The 17,843-nt window shown below is 43.6% G+C and overlaps 1 protein-coding gene across 22 annotated transcripts in view; it reads left to right on the top strand.

Moving 5' to 3' along the window:
* The window catches only part of ABLIM1 (actin binding LIM protein 1), a 300,396-nt gene that overhangs the window by 146,179 nt on the left and 136,374 nt on the right, over positions 1-17,843 (top strand). For all 22 annotated transcript variants that reach the window (XM_032313773.1, XM_032313797.1, XM_032313794.1 and 19 more), the window contains exon 2: positions 3,829-3,963. In XM_032313773.1, the coding sequence (XP_032169664.1) occupies positions 3,829-3,963 (135 nt within the window). The remainder of the gene's footprint in view (positions 1-3,828; positions 3,964-17,843) is intronic.

Below are 17,843 nucleotides of genomic sequence, written 5' to 3'. Positions count from 1 at the left end.
ACCTCTTTATTAATCTTTAAAAAGAGAGCGATTCTTTTGTCAACACTGTTGGGATACAATGAATGCACTCGCTTGGTCTTTGGATCCCATCAGTTTTCTAATAAGAAAAGCCCATTCTTTCACAAGGGGGAGGTTCTGATACATGTCTGCCTGGGCTGATATGTGATGGAAAGGCAAGGAAATGTGGTAGAGGCTCTGCTCATCTCTGGCGGTTAACAAAGGTCACCTCCGGGCAAAGAGGACTTCAGAGTGTAATACATATTTCCAAAGGGAAATGCTTGCAAAATGCAAATGCTGATCCCAATTCTGCCCTTTGCGACTGGTGCCGGCCGCTGCACTGGCACCTTTGTTGAGACACAGGGAAAAGCCAAGAAGTGAAATGATATTTCCCTCCCCTCATCATTACTCAGCATGGCTTACTTGCTTAGCTATAAAGAATTTGAGCGTCAAGAGAAACTGCAGTCAGTTTTCTTATCCAAAAATGCATTCTCCCTTCTGGCCAAGAGGCCTACTGTGCTCCAATCTTGTTTCTAAAGAGGATGGCCTCATGGACCACTTTCTTCACTCTAACATTTCTGGAACTTGCTTATCCATACTGTCTAAATTTGAAAGGGAAATAGTTCTTAAACTATAGTATGCATAGGGATCATCTGAGGAGGGTGTCTGGGTGGCTCTGTTGGTTAAGCCTCTGCCTTTGGCTCAGGTCACGATCCCGGGGTCCTGGGATTGAGCCCCATGTGGGGATCCCTGCTCAGTGGGGAGTCTGCTTCTGCTCTCTCTACCCCTCCCTCTGCTCTGCCCCCCCCCCCAATCTCTCTCTCTCTCTCGGTCTGCACTCATTCTCTCTCAAATAAATAAAATCTTAAAGAAAAAATCATTTGGGGAGCTTACAAAAATGATAGAACCCTGATTCCCACCCCAGGTTCAGTGGGACTGAGGAATCGGCATTTTTCATCTGTGGCACAGGGCTTCGGATTCAGGGCTCCGCGGACCTGCTTTGGGGTGTACCACTGGGTGCCAGGCCCACCGGTGATACTTCATGACACACTCTGTCCCCTTTGCCAGTCAAGTCCTAGCTGTTGCTTTTAGAACTACAGTGGAGCTGGGCTCCGTCAACTGTTGCCTGACTTGTCACAGTCTGTGACTCAGACAGACAGCATGGGAGAAGCGTAAGTTTGGGAGTCAGAAGGGGAGATCTTCAAGCTCCCACTTACCGTTCCTCGGGTAGGTTGCTCAAGAAATATTTCTATTTACTTATCTGCCAAATGGGAACAATATAACCCACGCCGCTGAGAGGGGGAAGTGGTGGTGAGGAGGGGATAGAATGACTTACCGGTAAGCCCCTAGCGCCATGCCTGGCATTTAATAGGTAGAGGCTCAATAAATATCACTTTTCTCCTGTCTCATAGGAAGCAGGAATTCACTCCAATACAAAACAAAACAAAAAGCAAAAAACAACTCGTATTCTCCTCTAGCACTTGAAGCAGATACTGTTAAGATAAACTTTTTTTCTAAAGATTTATGCACTGGGGCACCTGGGTGGCTCAGACGGTTAAGCGTCTGCCTTCAGCTCAGGTCAGGATCCCAAGGCCCTGGGTAGAGTCCCCGCCCTGCAGGAAGCCTGCTTCTCCCTCTCCCCTTGCTACTCTCCCTGCTTGTGCTCTTTGGCTCTCTCTCTCTCAAATAAATAAATAAAACCCTTTTTTAAAAGATCTTTTAAAGATCTTTTAAAAAAGGGTTTTATTTATTTATTTGAGAGAGAGAGAGCACATGCACATGGGGTGGGGGGGTCAGAGGGAGAGAGAGACCCTCAAGCAGACTCCCCACTGAGCAGCGACTCAGGGCTCTATCCCAGGACCCTGAGATCATGACCTGGGCCAAAACCAAGAGTCAGATGCTTAACTTAGCCACCTAGGTGCCCCAACACACACTTTTTTTTTAACACCCAGGTGAATAGATTTGGGACCTCGTTACACATCTCTTTAAACGTCAGTGGTTTTTCTTTTAGCTGTCATGAAAGGATACCCCTCCTTAGTTCCTTCAGGTAATACTGACTGCTGTATAAGTACATGTTTCCAAGAGCGGTCCCAGGGGTCAGGTAAGGAAATGCAGCTGTGTCACAGTGTTGGTACCTTGGATGGACTTTCCCCAGGGCCAGCGCAGAGAATTTGGATCAGGTGTTGAACCCGAAACCACACCTGCTCCTAGTCAAAATCTCACAAGGACCACCTTGTTGCTCCGAATTTAGCTAGTAATGGATTATTTGGACCGGGTTGTTCAAACTCTTTTCAGATGAGATGGGAACATTACAGGGTCCGAGAGAAACAATGCACCATTATGCCTGTAGTGCCGGCAGGCGCCTTGCTGGAACGGGCTTTCTAAATTGAGTCTCAGCGTATCGCCCCCCCATCCCCCCCATTCCAACCTGGTTTTAGTGTTGCAGGGGAAAAACCATCTTTGTTCTTTGTGTTGGTTGATTAATTTTAGGTTCACTGTTCTTATCCCATCTCTTGCTCATGTGGATACTTATGTAATACATTTCTGTATATCACATGGTCCTCCTCCTGAGGACCCAAATCAGGGGAGGAAAAAAAAAAAAAAAAAGATAGCGCAAAGTGCCTATCTGCATTCTCTGGCTGGAGGAATTGCAAGTTAAACAAAGACCTTTGTCAGCTTAAAGCCACAGTGTCCTCTCCTAGTCTTCTCTCTCTCTCTCTCTTAACAGGTTTTTAAAAATTTAATATTATTATTATTATTTTGCTCTTTTATAAAGGAAAGGCTGTAAATCCTATCCCTGGGGCAGGGTGGTCACAAAAACTCCCATTTTCTGAAGGCCGACCTCTGGAAACTGGAGAAAGTAAGGCCAGTGAGCCCCGTCCTATGATTTTAGAGCCTGATCAATCCCAGTCGTTTTACAGGAAACGAAGCTGAGGTTCCGAGAGATCCGCATAGTTATTAAGAACTTCTTCTTAAAAAAAAAAATTTGTGCCCACATTGCGTGTATGAGGGAACGTGCGCACAACACGAGGCTCGTCACAGGCCTCCAGCTGGTTATGGGAGTTGCCAAATGAGAACCACCGGCAGCTTTCTGGTAGACCAGACGAACCTCTGGCCAGTGCATGCTACCTAATGAGTAAAGATGCATTTGCTGAGCTCCTTTGGTGCCCGAGGGTTCTGCTGTGTTCTGAGAAGCTGGGGAGAAATATATGAACTTTAAGAAATTTCCCCCAGGGCACCTGGGTGGCTCAGTTGGTTAAGCAGCTGCCTTCGGCTCAGGTCATGATCCTGGAGTCCCAGGATCGAGTCCCACATCAGGCTCTCTGCTCATCGGGGAGCTGGCTTCTCCCGCTGCCCCTCGCCCCTTTCATGCTCGCTCTCTCTCTCTCAAATAAATAAAATCTTTAAAAAATATTTCCCCCAACCTCGACAAGCTTACAGTCTTCTGTGATCTCCTTACTGATAGGTGTTTCTAAACCAAGATAAAGACATATTACAAATACATATTACAAAATATTGAACCAAACAGTGTTATCTAGCCAATGGCTCAATTGTGTAATCCTAGAGAAATCTGGGGGGAAGAAAGAGCGTTGCTGGCTCCCAGGGGAGCGAGCCTAGTGTTTTCCCCCACTGGACGGTTGAAGCCACAGTTCTCTTGTTTTTCCTGTGTATCCTCATGCTTATGGCGCAGAGAAGGATCTCAATTCATCCTTCCTGAATCAACGTGTGGTTCATTGGATAACATAATTATGGGGCTATTTCTGTACACCCATAATAACCCCTTCTGTAGGAATGCTTTCTACTCACACGGGTCTTTTTTTTTTTTTCCAGTGGCCCACCCTCAGGACCCTCACCACCCATCGGAGAAGCCTGTCATTCACTGCCATAAATGTGGGGAGCCGTGCAAGGGGGAAGTACTTCGGGTCCAGACCAAACATTTCCACATCAAATGTTTCACCTGCAAAGGTATGGTGCCTCCAGCTTCTTGGTCTCATGGCGTGTCAGTCTGTGCTCACCTCGGGGTCCGTCCCTTTAACCCCATGCCAGGCCACCAGATGATAAGTGAATTTGGTCAGAGGCCCTGGCATCATTTCCCTTCTCTAGTTTGGGTGAGATTAGACTCAAGGGGGAGGCTGGTCCCCTGAAGACTAATGGTCCATAAGCCTTTCTGTGTTTATTGAAGGTCCTGATCCTGGGAGGAGTGAGAGCTGTAAAAACCCAGTTTTGTGTTTTGTGATTTATATTTATTTTCCCCCTGAAATGAGGGACTCTTATCCCAAAGTCACCTTGTCCCCACAGCCATTATTTATAGAAGAGCTGGAAAGTTTATAATATTAGGGTTCTAAATCCCTGGGTCCTGTGGGGTGAGTGGGGAACACGTGTGTGCATGAACATGCGTGTGTGTGCATGTGTATTCAGAAGGGAGAATTAATCAACAATGCTTGGAAGGTCTCCAAGACGCTAACGAGTTGAGGTTGATTTCCATTAACAAGCCTCCCTTTTGGGGTTTGTAACTGTTGACAACCTAGTATGAAATATGCTGATCTGGTGTTCTGGCGCCAGGGCGGCGCTGAGTGGGGAAAGCGAGCAAGGAGAGAGTGGGTTTTGTGTGTGTTTGAGGAACAGGTTACCTGAGCTGGGGTCATGTGGGGAGCTCAGACAGGGTTGAAGAATCCAGGAGGAGAGGTGGAAAGAGAGGCAAGATGATGAGCCTGCTTTGTAGCTCACTCTGCCGTCGGCGTGTGCTGGCTACTCTCATCCCCAGGAACTGCATTCCTTCTCAGTGCCTTAGTTTGTGAACTCAGCGTGGCCATTTTAAGCCATCCATTCCTGGCCAGGGAAGCTCTCAAGGAGACACCAGGCTACCTAGAGACCTTCAAATCCATACAAACAGGAGAGGTGGGGGCTTCTGTGTTTGTTGCATTGAGGGTAAACTTTTCTGAGAAAAAAGCATTAACATTTGGCTCCCGTGAGAAGACAGGAGGGAGGACATGAGGTTAGCTCCCACGGAGCTCCCGCGGAGGATGACAGAAGGCGTGATGCCCGTCTTATAGAGAGGGGTTCCGTAGCTCTTCCCCAAACCCAGAGGAGTAAGTACCAAAAATCCCTTTTTTGGACAACTCAGGTTGGCCATCAGGAAACATGAGGGTCTCTCCAGGGTCCTGACTGTGCTGCCATTCTCTGTGGCTTGAGTCCTGCCCTTGCCACGAAGTTGCTCTGTGATTTCAGGCAAGTTACCTGTCTCTCGGTGGCCCCATGTCCTTATCTGAACAAAAAAGAGACTAGACCATGGGCTACTCGAGTCATTTGGGTCTGAAGTTTGCCAATTGCATGTACACAGAACAGTGTATGTGTAAAATAGAGAAGCCAGACATACTGAATTAGAGCCTCTTAGCATGTAAGAGAAAAGGGCGTGGTTTTTGTTGTTGTTGTTGTTACATCCAGATTGATTAATTTAGAATCAAGCATTACATTCCGTTTTATTTTTTGCTTATAAATTTCCTACGACGTGGCTCAAGGGGTAGATTGGGTCGGCAGTAAATACAGTCCACAAGCGATGGGGGCCTTGCTTGTATTCTGTATTTCTTTTTTCTTTTTTTAAGATTTTATCTATTCATTTGACAGAGATCACAAGTAGGCAGAGAGGCAGGCAGAGAGAGAGGAGGAAGCAGGCTCCCCGCGGAGCAGAGAACCCGATGCGGGGCTCGATCCCAGGACCCTGAGATCATGACCTGAGCCGAAGGCAGATGCTTAACCCACTGAGCCACCCAGGCGCCCCTTGTATTCCGTATTTCTAACTGAAAGTACAAAGTGCTAGTTTTGGATCTGAGGAGTTACTGTTCGGCACACTAAGAAATTAGAAGTTGTGTTTAAACAACTTCCCCCACGGGCAGAAGCATCCTTGCTATTTTTCTCTCCCAGTTTAAATCGAAGGACTGAATGTAAATTATTTATGTTGGAACGTTTTCCCATAAACTTTGTTTCATGCTATGAATGTGTTCCTGAAAAGTCAAATGTTTGTATAAATTGAATCATATTTTAGGAGTGCTTGCTATTTGTAGGAACTATTTTGAATTTAACAAAACTTTACTAAAATAAATGTCTTCTATTCCTGTAAATTTGTATTTTCTCACACTTCATCTGTCAATATCTGTTATCTTGTGTCCTCAATTCCTTTTCTTTAATATCCAAAGAAAGTGGCTTACATTTCTCATTCCTTAAACCCTGCCAAGCTCATTGATTTCCTTCAAGATTCTAGAGTGATGTTGTCCAGATGGAAATATGGTGCAAACCACGTATGTAATTCTGAATTTTTTAATAGCTAGAGTTAGAAGATATAAAGGGGTGAGTGCAATTAATTTTATAATGTCTTTCATCTATATATACCCCGAATATTATCATTTCAACATGTAATTCTTGTAAAAAATTATTGAGATATTTGACATTTTTTTTCATACTCTCTTAATAGCACATCTCAGGTTGGACTGGGCACACTTCAAGTATTCAAAAGCCCGTCGTAGGGGCGCCTGGGTGGCTCAGTCAGTTAAGTGTCTGACCCTTAATTTGGCTCAGGCCATGATCCCAGGGTCGTGAGATCAAGCACCACGTCAGGCTCTATGCTCATCAGGAAGTCTGCTTAACTTTCTCTCTCTCCCTCCCCCTCTGCTCCTATCCCTGGTTGGGTGCTCTCTCTCTCTCTCTCTCTCTCTCTCTAAAATAAATAAATAAATCTTTTTAAAAAAAAAAAGCCCTTTGTAATTAGTGGCTCCAGTATGGGACAACACAGTTCTAGAGAGTCCTTGAGGTTTTTTTTTCTTTTCTTTTCTTTTAAAGAGTTTATTTATTAGAGAGAACATGAGTTGGGGACAGAGGAAGAGGGAGAAGCAGTCTCCCTGCTGAGCAAGGACCCTGATGCAGGGCTCGATTCCAGGACCCCGAGATGGTGAAGGCCGGTGCTTAACTGACTGAGCCACCCAGGCGCCCTGAGAGTCCTTGAGGCTTGCATTCTCGCGGCCCGTGTTGCTCCACATTCTTTCCAGTACCAAATTCTTGGCTTCTCTTTGTGAATGCTTCTGCTTGTGCATTGCTTCACCCCATTTATTTCTCCCAAATCCTGTGAACACAAGGCTATTTTCAGCAGATTCTACTGAAAGTTTGTGATAATGGAAGGAAGTTATAGCAGAGGCAATAACTGTCCTAATATTGTTGTCCGAAGAGGCAACAACTGTCCTAATATTTTCAGGCCATGACCAGAACTAGAAGCTTCTCATTGGCCAGGGTCATTTCTTTCTTTCTTTCTTTTCAATAATAGGCTTTAATTTTTTGTGCAGTTTTAGGTTTACAGAAAAAGTGAACAGAAAGCACAGAGCTGGGTCATTTCTCATATGTATTCAGAACCTCCACCTGCCACCATCTTCGTAGGTCTTCCTCTCTCTACAAAGACCCTTCTCCCCTCTCTCCCCAGGACCTCAATTTCCTGCTCCCTTGCTATCCTGATTCTAAATTTTCATAGAGTCTCTACTTTTTATGAATCCATTAGGATAGTTTCCCAGAGGAAACAGAAGTCTTCTCCTTGAGGTGCTGTAGTCCTCTTAGTCCACACGGCCTGGACTGCAGCTCAGTCTGAAAACAACGTTTTGATTTCTGCTTGTTCCATCTAAAACACAGGCATTATGTCCAGATAGTGAGCGAGTATCCTGGGAGACAGGATTTGGGGTGGAGAGAAGTTGCTAGAACAAGCTTAGGCTTTGGGGCAAGAGCTGGCCAAGTACAGAGGAGGAACATTCAGGTTCTGACTCAGATTTCAGGGCCAGACAGAGTTTCTCCCTCAAATTCTCTCCCCTGCCTCCCTCCCTGTCCACCTTCACTCATACACCTTGTTGCCAAAGCCTCACAGTTCTTGAGTGGAACCAGAGACTACTTTCCACAATTAGAAAGAACATCCTAAAATCCAGACACCCAGGGGAATAAAAAGCAGAGATGAACTCTTTAACTAGGAATGGGTTTTGAAAGGAGAGAGAAAAAGAGGCCAGCAGACATCTTCCATGAGAACCTGACATGTATCAAGGTAGGAAAGGGTTGCTTTGTAGGAACCTAGAGTCAGAGCACAGACTTAAACCAGGGATCGGTCCCTGAGTCACAGGACCCAGGGGTGGTGAGCAGGAATTTCGTTGGTGAACTCATCTCCCTAAAATGTCTGACATCTTGGGATTTGATGGTGTAGGAGTTATTTACCCAATTAGTAAATGTTAATTGGATACATACTGCTTGTGGGATATTATGCCAAGTTCGAAGAATAGGAAGAGACAGGACGCCATGTTTGTCCTCAAAGGACCCATAGGTTATTGGAGAGACATTTAAATAAGCAACATTCATGATCTTGAGTAATAAGTGCAGTGATGGAGACGTCGATAGGACGCTGACCGGAGGCAGGGGGACTCCTTGGGGAGATAGAAGCATCGTCCGGGTGCAAATAATGGAAGGTCACAGCAAGCATGATAGAGAATCAGAGGCAGATCTAAGAGCCATTTAAAGTTAAGGTTGAGGGGCGCCTGGGTGGCTCAGTGGGTTAAGCCGCTGCCTTCGGCTCAGGTCATGATCTCAGGGTCCTGGGATCGAGTCCCGCATCGGGCTCTCTGCTCAGCAGGGAGCCTGCTTCCTTCTCTCTCTCTCTGCCTGCCTCTCAGTGTACTTGTAATTTCTCTCTGTCAAATAAATAAATAAAATCTTTAAAAAAAAAAAAAAAAAGTTAAGGTTGATAGGATTTGGTGACCGTATGTGAGCAATGGAGAGGATGCAGGTTTCCAGTTGGCCTGCCTGTGTGGACAGATGGTTGCCACCCACTAAGGAAGAGTGAGAGCCCTTAGGGTCGTTCCGGGCGGAGAGTTCAGCTTGGGATACGTCGAGGCTGAAGACACATGGTGCATTTGGAATCCCGTAGGCTTAACACTCAAGAGACAGATCCTGGTCTGTGTTGGGAAGAAGGGTGATTTTTAATTTTTTTTTAATTAAGTAAACTCTACCCCCACCCTGGGACTCGAACTCACGACCCTGAGATCGGAAGTCGCATGCTCTACCAACTGAGCCAGCCAGGCACCCCGGGAAGAAGGATCTGAAAGTGTTTTGGTGTCTAGATAGCGGTTGAAGCCAGATGATGGTGTGTGACATTGCTCTAGGAAAGGACAAAAGGCAGGAAATGAGTAATGAAGAATGCCAGCATCTGAAGGAGGTAGAACCCAATTTCCATTTGTCGCCTTGGGAAATGTACCCACCTGCTAATGAGATGAGGAAAGCGGGAAAATGTTTCAATTAACGCTGGGTTCTATAATTAAAAGAGAAGGAAATCCCCAAAGCTTCTGTTATTCTTTATATTAACCCAGTGGGAGTAAGATATGGCTGCAGGGCTCTGGACGGAGCATCGTTTCCGATCAGTGGCAATCGTCCCGAACAAGGAGTTTTTTCCTTAATGCTCTCTGTTCATTCTGATATTGATCCCGGGCTGTGATAGTTTTTTAATTATCACCTTGTCCTCATCATGGTTGTAATAATGCTCTATGAGAGAATAAGAAATCCATTTAAATATTATATAGTTATGGGGCACCTGGGTGGTTCAGTGGGTTAAGCCGCTGCCTTCGGCTCAGGTCATGATCTCAGGGTCCTGGGATCAAGTCCCGCATTGGGCTCTCTGCTCAGCAGGGAGCCTGCTTCCTTCTCTCTCTCTCTGCCTGCCTCTCAGTGTACTTGTAATTTCTCTCTGTCAAATCAATAAATAAAATCTTTAAAAAAATATATTATATAGTTAATGTTGAATTAACTATATATTTAATAATTGATTTATAATGTATTTAACATTTAATTGTAGTATATGTGGCTCGTTATATTGATCTGTATATTGTTTATTATAATTTTATTATTTATCTTGAGCATTCATTTTCAAAATAATGTTCTAGATTCATTTTTCTGCCAAAAAGCTCTAGAGCATTTAGAAAAGGCGAGGGAACAAAACACATAAATAGATAGGTGGGAAGGACGAACCAAGGACCAGAGAGAGGGTCAAGAAGGGCTGTTGGGCAAATATTTTGTTTTCAGTGAGCCTTTCCTGGGCTATCCTGTATGAGATTGTACCTCCTCCCTGTATCACATTTCTCCCCGCTGTATCTTTTTTTCCTGAACATTTACCATTATGTGACATTTTATTCATTTATCTTCACCCTCTACTAGAGGCTCCTTGAGAGCAGAGACTTGTCTGTTTTGTTCACTACTATGTATCCGGCGCTTAGAACAATGCCCAATATAGTAGATGCTCAATAAGGTGAACGGCTGACTGACTGACTGAATGAATGAAAAATAATCATGTATTTCTTTGGAACTTGAATATTAGTAAATGTTTCTAGTGGAAGAGCTACTCAACAAGATTTATCAAGTGCTTAAAGTAATATATATCCTCCTATGGTTGCTAGACAGTAACATTGCCTCCCAAAAGAAGGGGCGTAAGGAAAGCTTTCTATCATCGATGACAGGGCTGCACGTCTGACTGGCAGACGGAACAGTTAAGAGATGGTGCAGAAGGTACTGTCAGGGAGCTGTGGGTAAGGGTCTTGCTGCTGCTTAGTTTTTTATGCCGGTTTAGACCCTGCGCTTTCTCTTCTGGGCTTGCGTGGGAAGAGTGGATATGTGTTATGTGGGGCCTCAAGAAGGAAATTGATAAAATTCCCATAAAATGGCAGTGATTTCTTAGATCTCCTAAGAGCTGAGCTTGGGCTTCTAATACCTATTCAGAGAATATTAGTCATTCAGAAATTGATTAAAAGGCAGAGTTAACCGGAATACACGAAAAAGAGGTCTTTTATAAATGTGGTCCCTTCTCCTAGCAAAAGAGAAATCACTTTCATGCCCTCTTGTTTATAAAGGATAATCCTTTTGAATTTTGTACTGTGTTAAAGTGTTACCCAAATAAATATGATTTAGATTTTTAAGTGGTTGAGGTTTTGAATTCCAAGCTGGAAAAGAGCCAGGGCTCATAAATTCTCCAAAATATACTACTTAACAATTGTCTTACTAGGAGCTAATTATCCACGGATCTCTTGTGAGCCTGAGGTGCTAGTTGCCATTTGTTCTGAATTTTCTTTTCGAGGTTATAGAGCCAACAGCCTTGGAAGATAGTGTCTCCCTCTTGAGTAGAGGGTAGATTCGTTTGCTGCCTAGTATATTAGAAATAATATCTGCTTCTGAAGCAAAAGTTGGACAGGTTTGCTTGGGGCTCGTCATAAAAGTTTGGGGTTTCCTAAGCTCAGGGTTCTTCAGCTGTGAAACAGAGTCACTGCACATGCATATACTTCTCTTGCCTCTGGGGACTTACAGGGCAGCAAAACCAGGAACGAATACAGAGCTCATGCTGCCTGCTGTTAGTAGTAAACCCTTTTGCTGCAGATGCAGGACTGTCTTCTGCCAGCACCCGTGAAACTAGAGCAGGCTCGCTTGTTAGCTTGCAGGTAAAATCTCAGGATCTTTACAGTTCTTGACACCTCCCAGGCCATGTCCTTGAAAGCTTATTTCTTGAGAAAGGGTATGCTGAAGTTTACCCCGCCTGATGGAGGAAGTACGCGTTTTCTAAGAAAATAAGTTCTACAGCAGAGGTTGTGGGACGGTTTATACAACAGAGGATGGAGGGACACTGAGACTGTCATCAAGCATTTTCAAAGTAAGCATTCAACCAGTCATATGGCTGGTTCTTTTCATCTCCTGACCCCGAACCGTTGGAGTGCCCCCCGCTCAGACCTCACCTCCATATCCATTTCGTTGGACTTTCTGGCCTGCAGACTACTATAATATAAGTCCCCCAGTCATTGTTTTTTTGTTTTGCTTTGTTTTGTTTTTTTCTTTGGTAGAGCAGCTTGAATGGACTAAGATAGCCCATTAATCAGATGTTCAAATAATCATATAAATATGACTTGCCAACTGTGATCGGTGCAGTAAAGGGAAAATAAAAAGCTGCATGAACAAAGATGTGAGCTTGCAGTAGGAGGGTCTTGGTGTGTTAATGGTGGGGGGAGGGGCAGGTGGTCCGGAAAGGTCCGCCCGCCCCACCTCTCTCAAAAGAGATTAGGCTGACAAATAAAGGCTAAAAATATAACCATCACTTATTCTTTCTAGCAGTAAAAGTCAACCAAATGGACTCTGTTATTCCAAAGAGTAGATTTGTACTCTTTTCTTCCTGAAAGTCACTTGATTTTTGCATAGATCAACCTGGGAATATCGATGCTTGATGGCCTTCAAATCCTTACCATGTGAAATGTTTATGGGACATCTGTCATCTATCATTCACTGAGCCAGTGTGTGGAGGATTGAAAGGGATATATGATGGAAACCTGTGATTAGGTGGCAAGCGATGTGCTTTCTAGGGGACCTGTCACTGGCAGCAGACAGGTGCAGGTGAATGGTCCACAGCCCAGGTATGCTGAGTCAGAGGCTGAGAAGCCACCTAGAGCTCAGTGGTCTAGGGATGTTGCCAGGGGTGAAGCAGCATGTGAGAAAGCATGGGTCCTCCGGAAAATTTAATAACCTTCCCAGGACTAGAAAGGGGGTGCATGCTAGTTGTGGTCAGGGGGAGTAGGGTCTGCATTGTTCAAGGCAGCAGATGGTGAAGACAAGGGTACAGCTAGACTTGACATTGGCCTTCGCTCAGGCAAACAACTCCCTATGAAAGTGAATGGAACCATGATGTTCCCATTGTCATTTGAAAGATGGCATTTTAAACATTAATTATAGTAGCTATTCCTTTTCAAAAAATGGAATTAGTGTTACATGTTATTTATAGTCACATAGTTTTAAAAAGACTTCTGAACATTGGGTATCTGTGGAAAATTTTAGAAGTCATATCATGCAAACTCTTCCCTCAAGATAGCAGTGGCAGAAATTGTTATATTGAATTATGTTCTAATAGACACTGTCACTACTTAGAGATATGAGTCTCAGCGATGTGTTAGAGGATGTGTCCTCTGAAATGTTCAGTCATCAAGGAAGCCCATGGACATCCAACTTATTTTTAAGGAGTTTATGTAAAACCGTTAGAAAGTTCAGGCCATATTTCTTACTAATGTTAATGAATTGTAGTACATTTTTCACAAAGTAGTCTTTAAAGACTGAGTTTTGTAAAGTGGCTTGGGATAAACTTTCCATCTCTAACAGCACTTTCCATATATGCCATCTTGGAGTCTGGAGGGTTTAGACCAGGTTAGGATCATTCCATATAGAATATGTACATTTGTAAAATGCAAGGATCTTCATGGAGCAAGATGGATGGAAATTCTAAGATGGTGAGTTGGACATACAGATTAAGGATTTTCTGTATTTAGGGTTTTTATATATTTTTTTTTTATCAATCAGTTTCAGAGGTGGAATTTAGTGATTCGACAGTTGCATATAACATCCAGTACTCATTACATCACATCCCCTCCTTAATGGCCATCACCCAATTGTCCCTTCTCTCCACCCACCTCCCCTCCAGCAACCCTCAGTTTGTTTCCTAGAGTTCAACATCTCTTATGGCTTGCCTCCCTCTTGATTTTCATCTTACTTTATTTTTCCTTCCCTCCCCCAATGTTCCTCTACTTTGTTCCTTAAATTCCACATATGAGTGAAATCATATGGTACTTGTTTTTCTCTGACTGACCTATTTCACTTAGCGTAATACCCTCTAGTTCCATCCACATCATTGCAAATGGCAAGATTTGCAAGATATCATTCCTGTTGATGGCTGTGTAATATTCCACTATAGATAAACATACCACATCTTCTTTACCCATTCATCTATTGATGGACCTCTAGGCTCTTTCCATATTTTGGCTATTGTGGACATTGCTGCTAATTGTATTCATTTTTTTAAAAGTAAAATTGTAGGTGGCTGGGTGGCTCAGTCGGTTAAATGTTTACTTCAAGTCATGATCTCAGGATCCTGGGATCGAGCCCCATGTTAGACTCCCTGCTCAGTGAGCAGTCTGCTTCTTCCTGTCCCTTTGTACCTCCCCCTAACACGTGCTCTATCACCTTCACTCTCTCTCTCAAATAAATAAATAAAATCTTTTTAAAAATAAATAATAAAAGTAAAATTGTATTCTCTAGTTTATATGCTATAAGAACTAATAGTTTGTGTTTATAGCCCATTTCCCAAATAAAACTTATGATGTTTAGGTAAAATTATGGATTTGATTTTTTTCAATGCAATGTAATCCTATGATTTGACCTAGACAGAAAAGGTCAAAAAAGTAACTTACCACATTGTCCATATCCAAAAGAATAAGTGCGCTTGCTATCCTGGATAGAAAGGCCATTTATTCTATCATAAATACTTCTAAAGCATAAATACAGTACAGCCTCCTTCAGCTGTATCATGGCTATGATCATCTCTCTGGTTATAGCTGTGAGCTTATCTAACCTATGTCTCTTGGTACATATAAAACAAACTTTTCTCCGCTTTGTCCTCCTTAGCTGGAAAAGAGCTGAAAATAACTCCCTGTACACTTAAAGACCATTATTACCTTGACCTCTTTTTCTGTGATCTAATCCCAATTTCATCTACTTTTTTTTTTCCTTAAGTGTTCTCTCACAGCCCCTTAATTATTCCTGTTGCTACCCTGTGAACCCATTCTGGTTCCTTCTCATGTACCTGACATGATGGAGTTCTTAACCAATCATAGTCTTATTCTCTGTACTCAGTCCTTCTTGGTACTGCTAAACACAAAGCAGAGTCCAACCCTGGATGTAGCACTTGTGCGTGGGAATGGTCTCTTGAGTTGTTGAATTGCAGTTAATTTCAATCGCCAATAAAGTTCAGAATCTCCAAAGACCTGAGAGGTTGGTGGGGGGTGATGTTACTACCTTGGCACAAGTATCTTGATGCCAATTAGGTGCTTTCAGAAGGAGGGAGGGTTACTGGCTCCAAGTCATGCTGAAATGCTTTCCTTGTACTTGCCAAGGCACTTGGCTCTGCCCACACTGTCTGGACACCAGCAGTATGAAATAGAAGGAAAGGGACAAGAATTTGCCATCTCTCTAAAGACACGAAAGAGCATGAAAGGTGATCTTTGACTTCAGTAAGCTTATAATTGAGATAAGGCAAAAGCCACAATGGTGGGTATAAGGTACAGGACAACATATCCAAAGTAGGAATCAAATGTCAATAATTGTTCTGAGCTCCAAGGGAGCAGAGCTGGAGGGGACTGAGGTGGCTGTAGCTTCATCAGGAGGTCAAGCCTAAGTGGGGCCAGGGAAACAAGATGGGGTTGGCGGGAGGTGAGCCGAGGTGTCCCTCCGCAAGGGGTGTGGCAGAGAGACTGAGATGAACATTTGGTAGCTGTTGAGGGAGAAATACTATTCTCAGTAATACCTTTGTTATTTGAGCTTGTTATAGTTAATGTTGTCTGCACATGGAATTCTACAAGTGTTGAAAAAAACAGACTTACTACGTGGTCAAAGATTTTATTAACAAAAGAGGTTCTGAAGTGATTCCTTTCCAACTAAAGCTCTTGACTTGTTAGTATAAATTCAGACTCCGAATTCAACACTTTCCCTCAAGTGCCTTCCATGGGGGGCCCATTCTGCCATCCGGATGGACCTCTACCTATCTTCTCTCTCAGAAATGATCACTGATTTTGATGGGCATGTAGAAATGAACGTGAAAAACTATTTTAATATGTTTTTGAAGCTTAGTACTTGCTTCCAGGATGATATATTAGCAAATACTTATTTCTGGTGAGAAGCAGCCCCCTCACATTATTGTCTGAGTCTCTGTTCTGCTATTTTGAGTTCTGGGCTACAGCAGATAGTACTTTTGAGCTTCGGGGTGTCTGGTACTTTCAAATGCATTGCTCTTGGTTTCAGAGCAAAAGCAGATTCAGTGAGACCCCCCACACACACACAGTGTAATGGAATTTTCGTGGTTTGGGAGACCTATGTCAAAGTCGACCTTTATATTTTCTATGAAGAAAGGATTTAGGGAAACGAATAGAATACCATCTTGAATGAAATATGGCTCTTTTAAAATATGGTTAGATGGAGGATGGAGGCAGAGAATAGGAAGTATTTGGCATTCACACTACTATTCCATCATGAAGTGCTTGGGAGCTCCGTACCCTGTATCCATCCCACCCCCAGCTCTAGTGCATGGCGCCTGAGGAGGAGGCAGAGGAGTTGCTGGCTCAGGAAGGGTAGAGTAGGGTTTCAAGCTGGCAAAGGGTAAAGTAGCACTTTCAGAACACATAGCCCTCGTCACCAGAAATGAGCAGGTGCAACCCAGGTGCCAGCCGTGCATTGCTTCCACATCACTGTGCGAGTTCAGAAAGGCTCCTCACAGCCTGTGATGGGTTGACCAGCTGGCCAGATGCCAGAGCCAAAACCCCATGCCTGCCCTAAACAAGAGAAGGAAGAACCACCACCCGCCCTCCGAGGCTCCTGGCCCCCAATTAAAGCTCTTCTGTTGCTCAAAACCAAATTGAAAACATTGATCACATTTGCTGAGCATTCCTCCCTCTCTTGCTGGCATGAATTGATTAAAACACCCACACGAACAGTAGCCCTGCAGAGATGTTCAGCCTACTGACAGAAAAGAAGAAAACATTGTTTACATTTTAGCCCTATACACCCACCTTTGGGCAGAGTTTTAAGTATTACCTATTCTGCTAAGTGTTTGGCGAGGTGAACCAACAGGCAGATGGAGGGTCACTGAAATGAACTTGTTGTAACATAAAATGTTATCCGCTGTTTTCAGAAAGTCAGAGAAGTAGTTGCCACCCCATCCCTGTTCGTCCTGCTAAAATACTGTTCTGTTTTCACCCTTATTTGACACCTCCATACTCGGTTCCCTACTACTCCATGCTGTTTACAACCCAGGCAGCTCCTCTTAATTTTTTTTCTAAGATTTAAGGTTTTAAAACATGCCTGTTTCTAATCTTACAGCTTTTATGTAACACTTCTGGGACATACATGTTCTTACTTAACCAGTTCATGGTCGGTGTTTTGCAGACAATGAGTTCAAGAGCGTACCGTCGAAAGGCATAGGGCTGATGTTGGCCATGCCTCAGTGACGGCACAGCAGGCAAGGTTCAGTGGGGCCCTGAGTGGAGCATGTTCTCAATAATTGATCATTGAGAAGAAAGCAATTAATCTCTTCTACTGGCAGCTCTGTCTCCTTTTTTAATGAAAGGAGTCTGTGCTTTTTCCTGGGCGTACATTGGTGATCACCTAGAGCAAAGACAAATGGCGCACCCGAAGTTAAAAATCTAAATATATCCTACTGAAGTTTGACCCCACCCATGGAGATTTTGTCATCATTTAGATGTGAAAGTTTTGCTTTGTGCCTCCGGTGTGAAGTGTTTGCTAAGCTGTTAATATGAAACTGACCAAAGGTTCCTTAAACCTTTAGCTATTTTTGGTTTAAGAGAGTAATCCCTTTGTCCAAGTATAATTTTCAGAAGTTAGATATAGGACACACAAATATAGAATGAGCATGTATCAAAGATTGATTTAATGCATTAATGAGGGACCCAGCAGGCTGGCAAAGCTGGTTCACAGGAGAACCAAAAGAACAGATTATAAAGGCATTCAGGAAGGAATGTCAGGGTAGGATGTCAGAGTCAGGTGTAAAATGATTAGCAGTCCAGTAGGACAACAAAACCCGACAGAAATCATTTACATCTCTACCATTAACTTTAAAGGCTGGGCCTTCAGTCCATAATAAAGAGCTTGTCCAACACAACACCACTGCCTTGGGTAATGAAATAATCCTTGGGTGAGCCGTTAATACTTGGCAGGGCGCTGGAAGAAGATGCTTCTCTCCCTTACCTTGTTTA

The sequence above is a fragment of the Mustela erminea genome, chromosome 14 (genome assembly GCF_009829155.1).
Source record: "Mustela erminea isolate mMusErm1 chromosome 14, mMusErm1.Pri, whole genome shotgun sequence".
NCBI classification, from domain to species: domain Eukaryota; kingdom Metazoa; phylum Chordata; class Mammalia; order Carnivora; family Mustelidae; genus Mustela; species Mustela erminea.
This window is presented reverse-complemented; position numbering and strand designations above follow the sequence as displayed.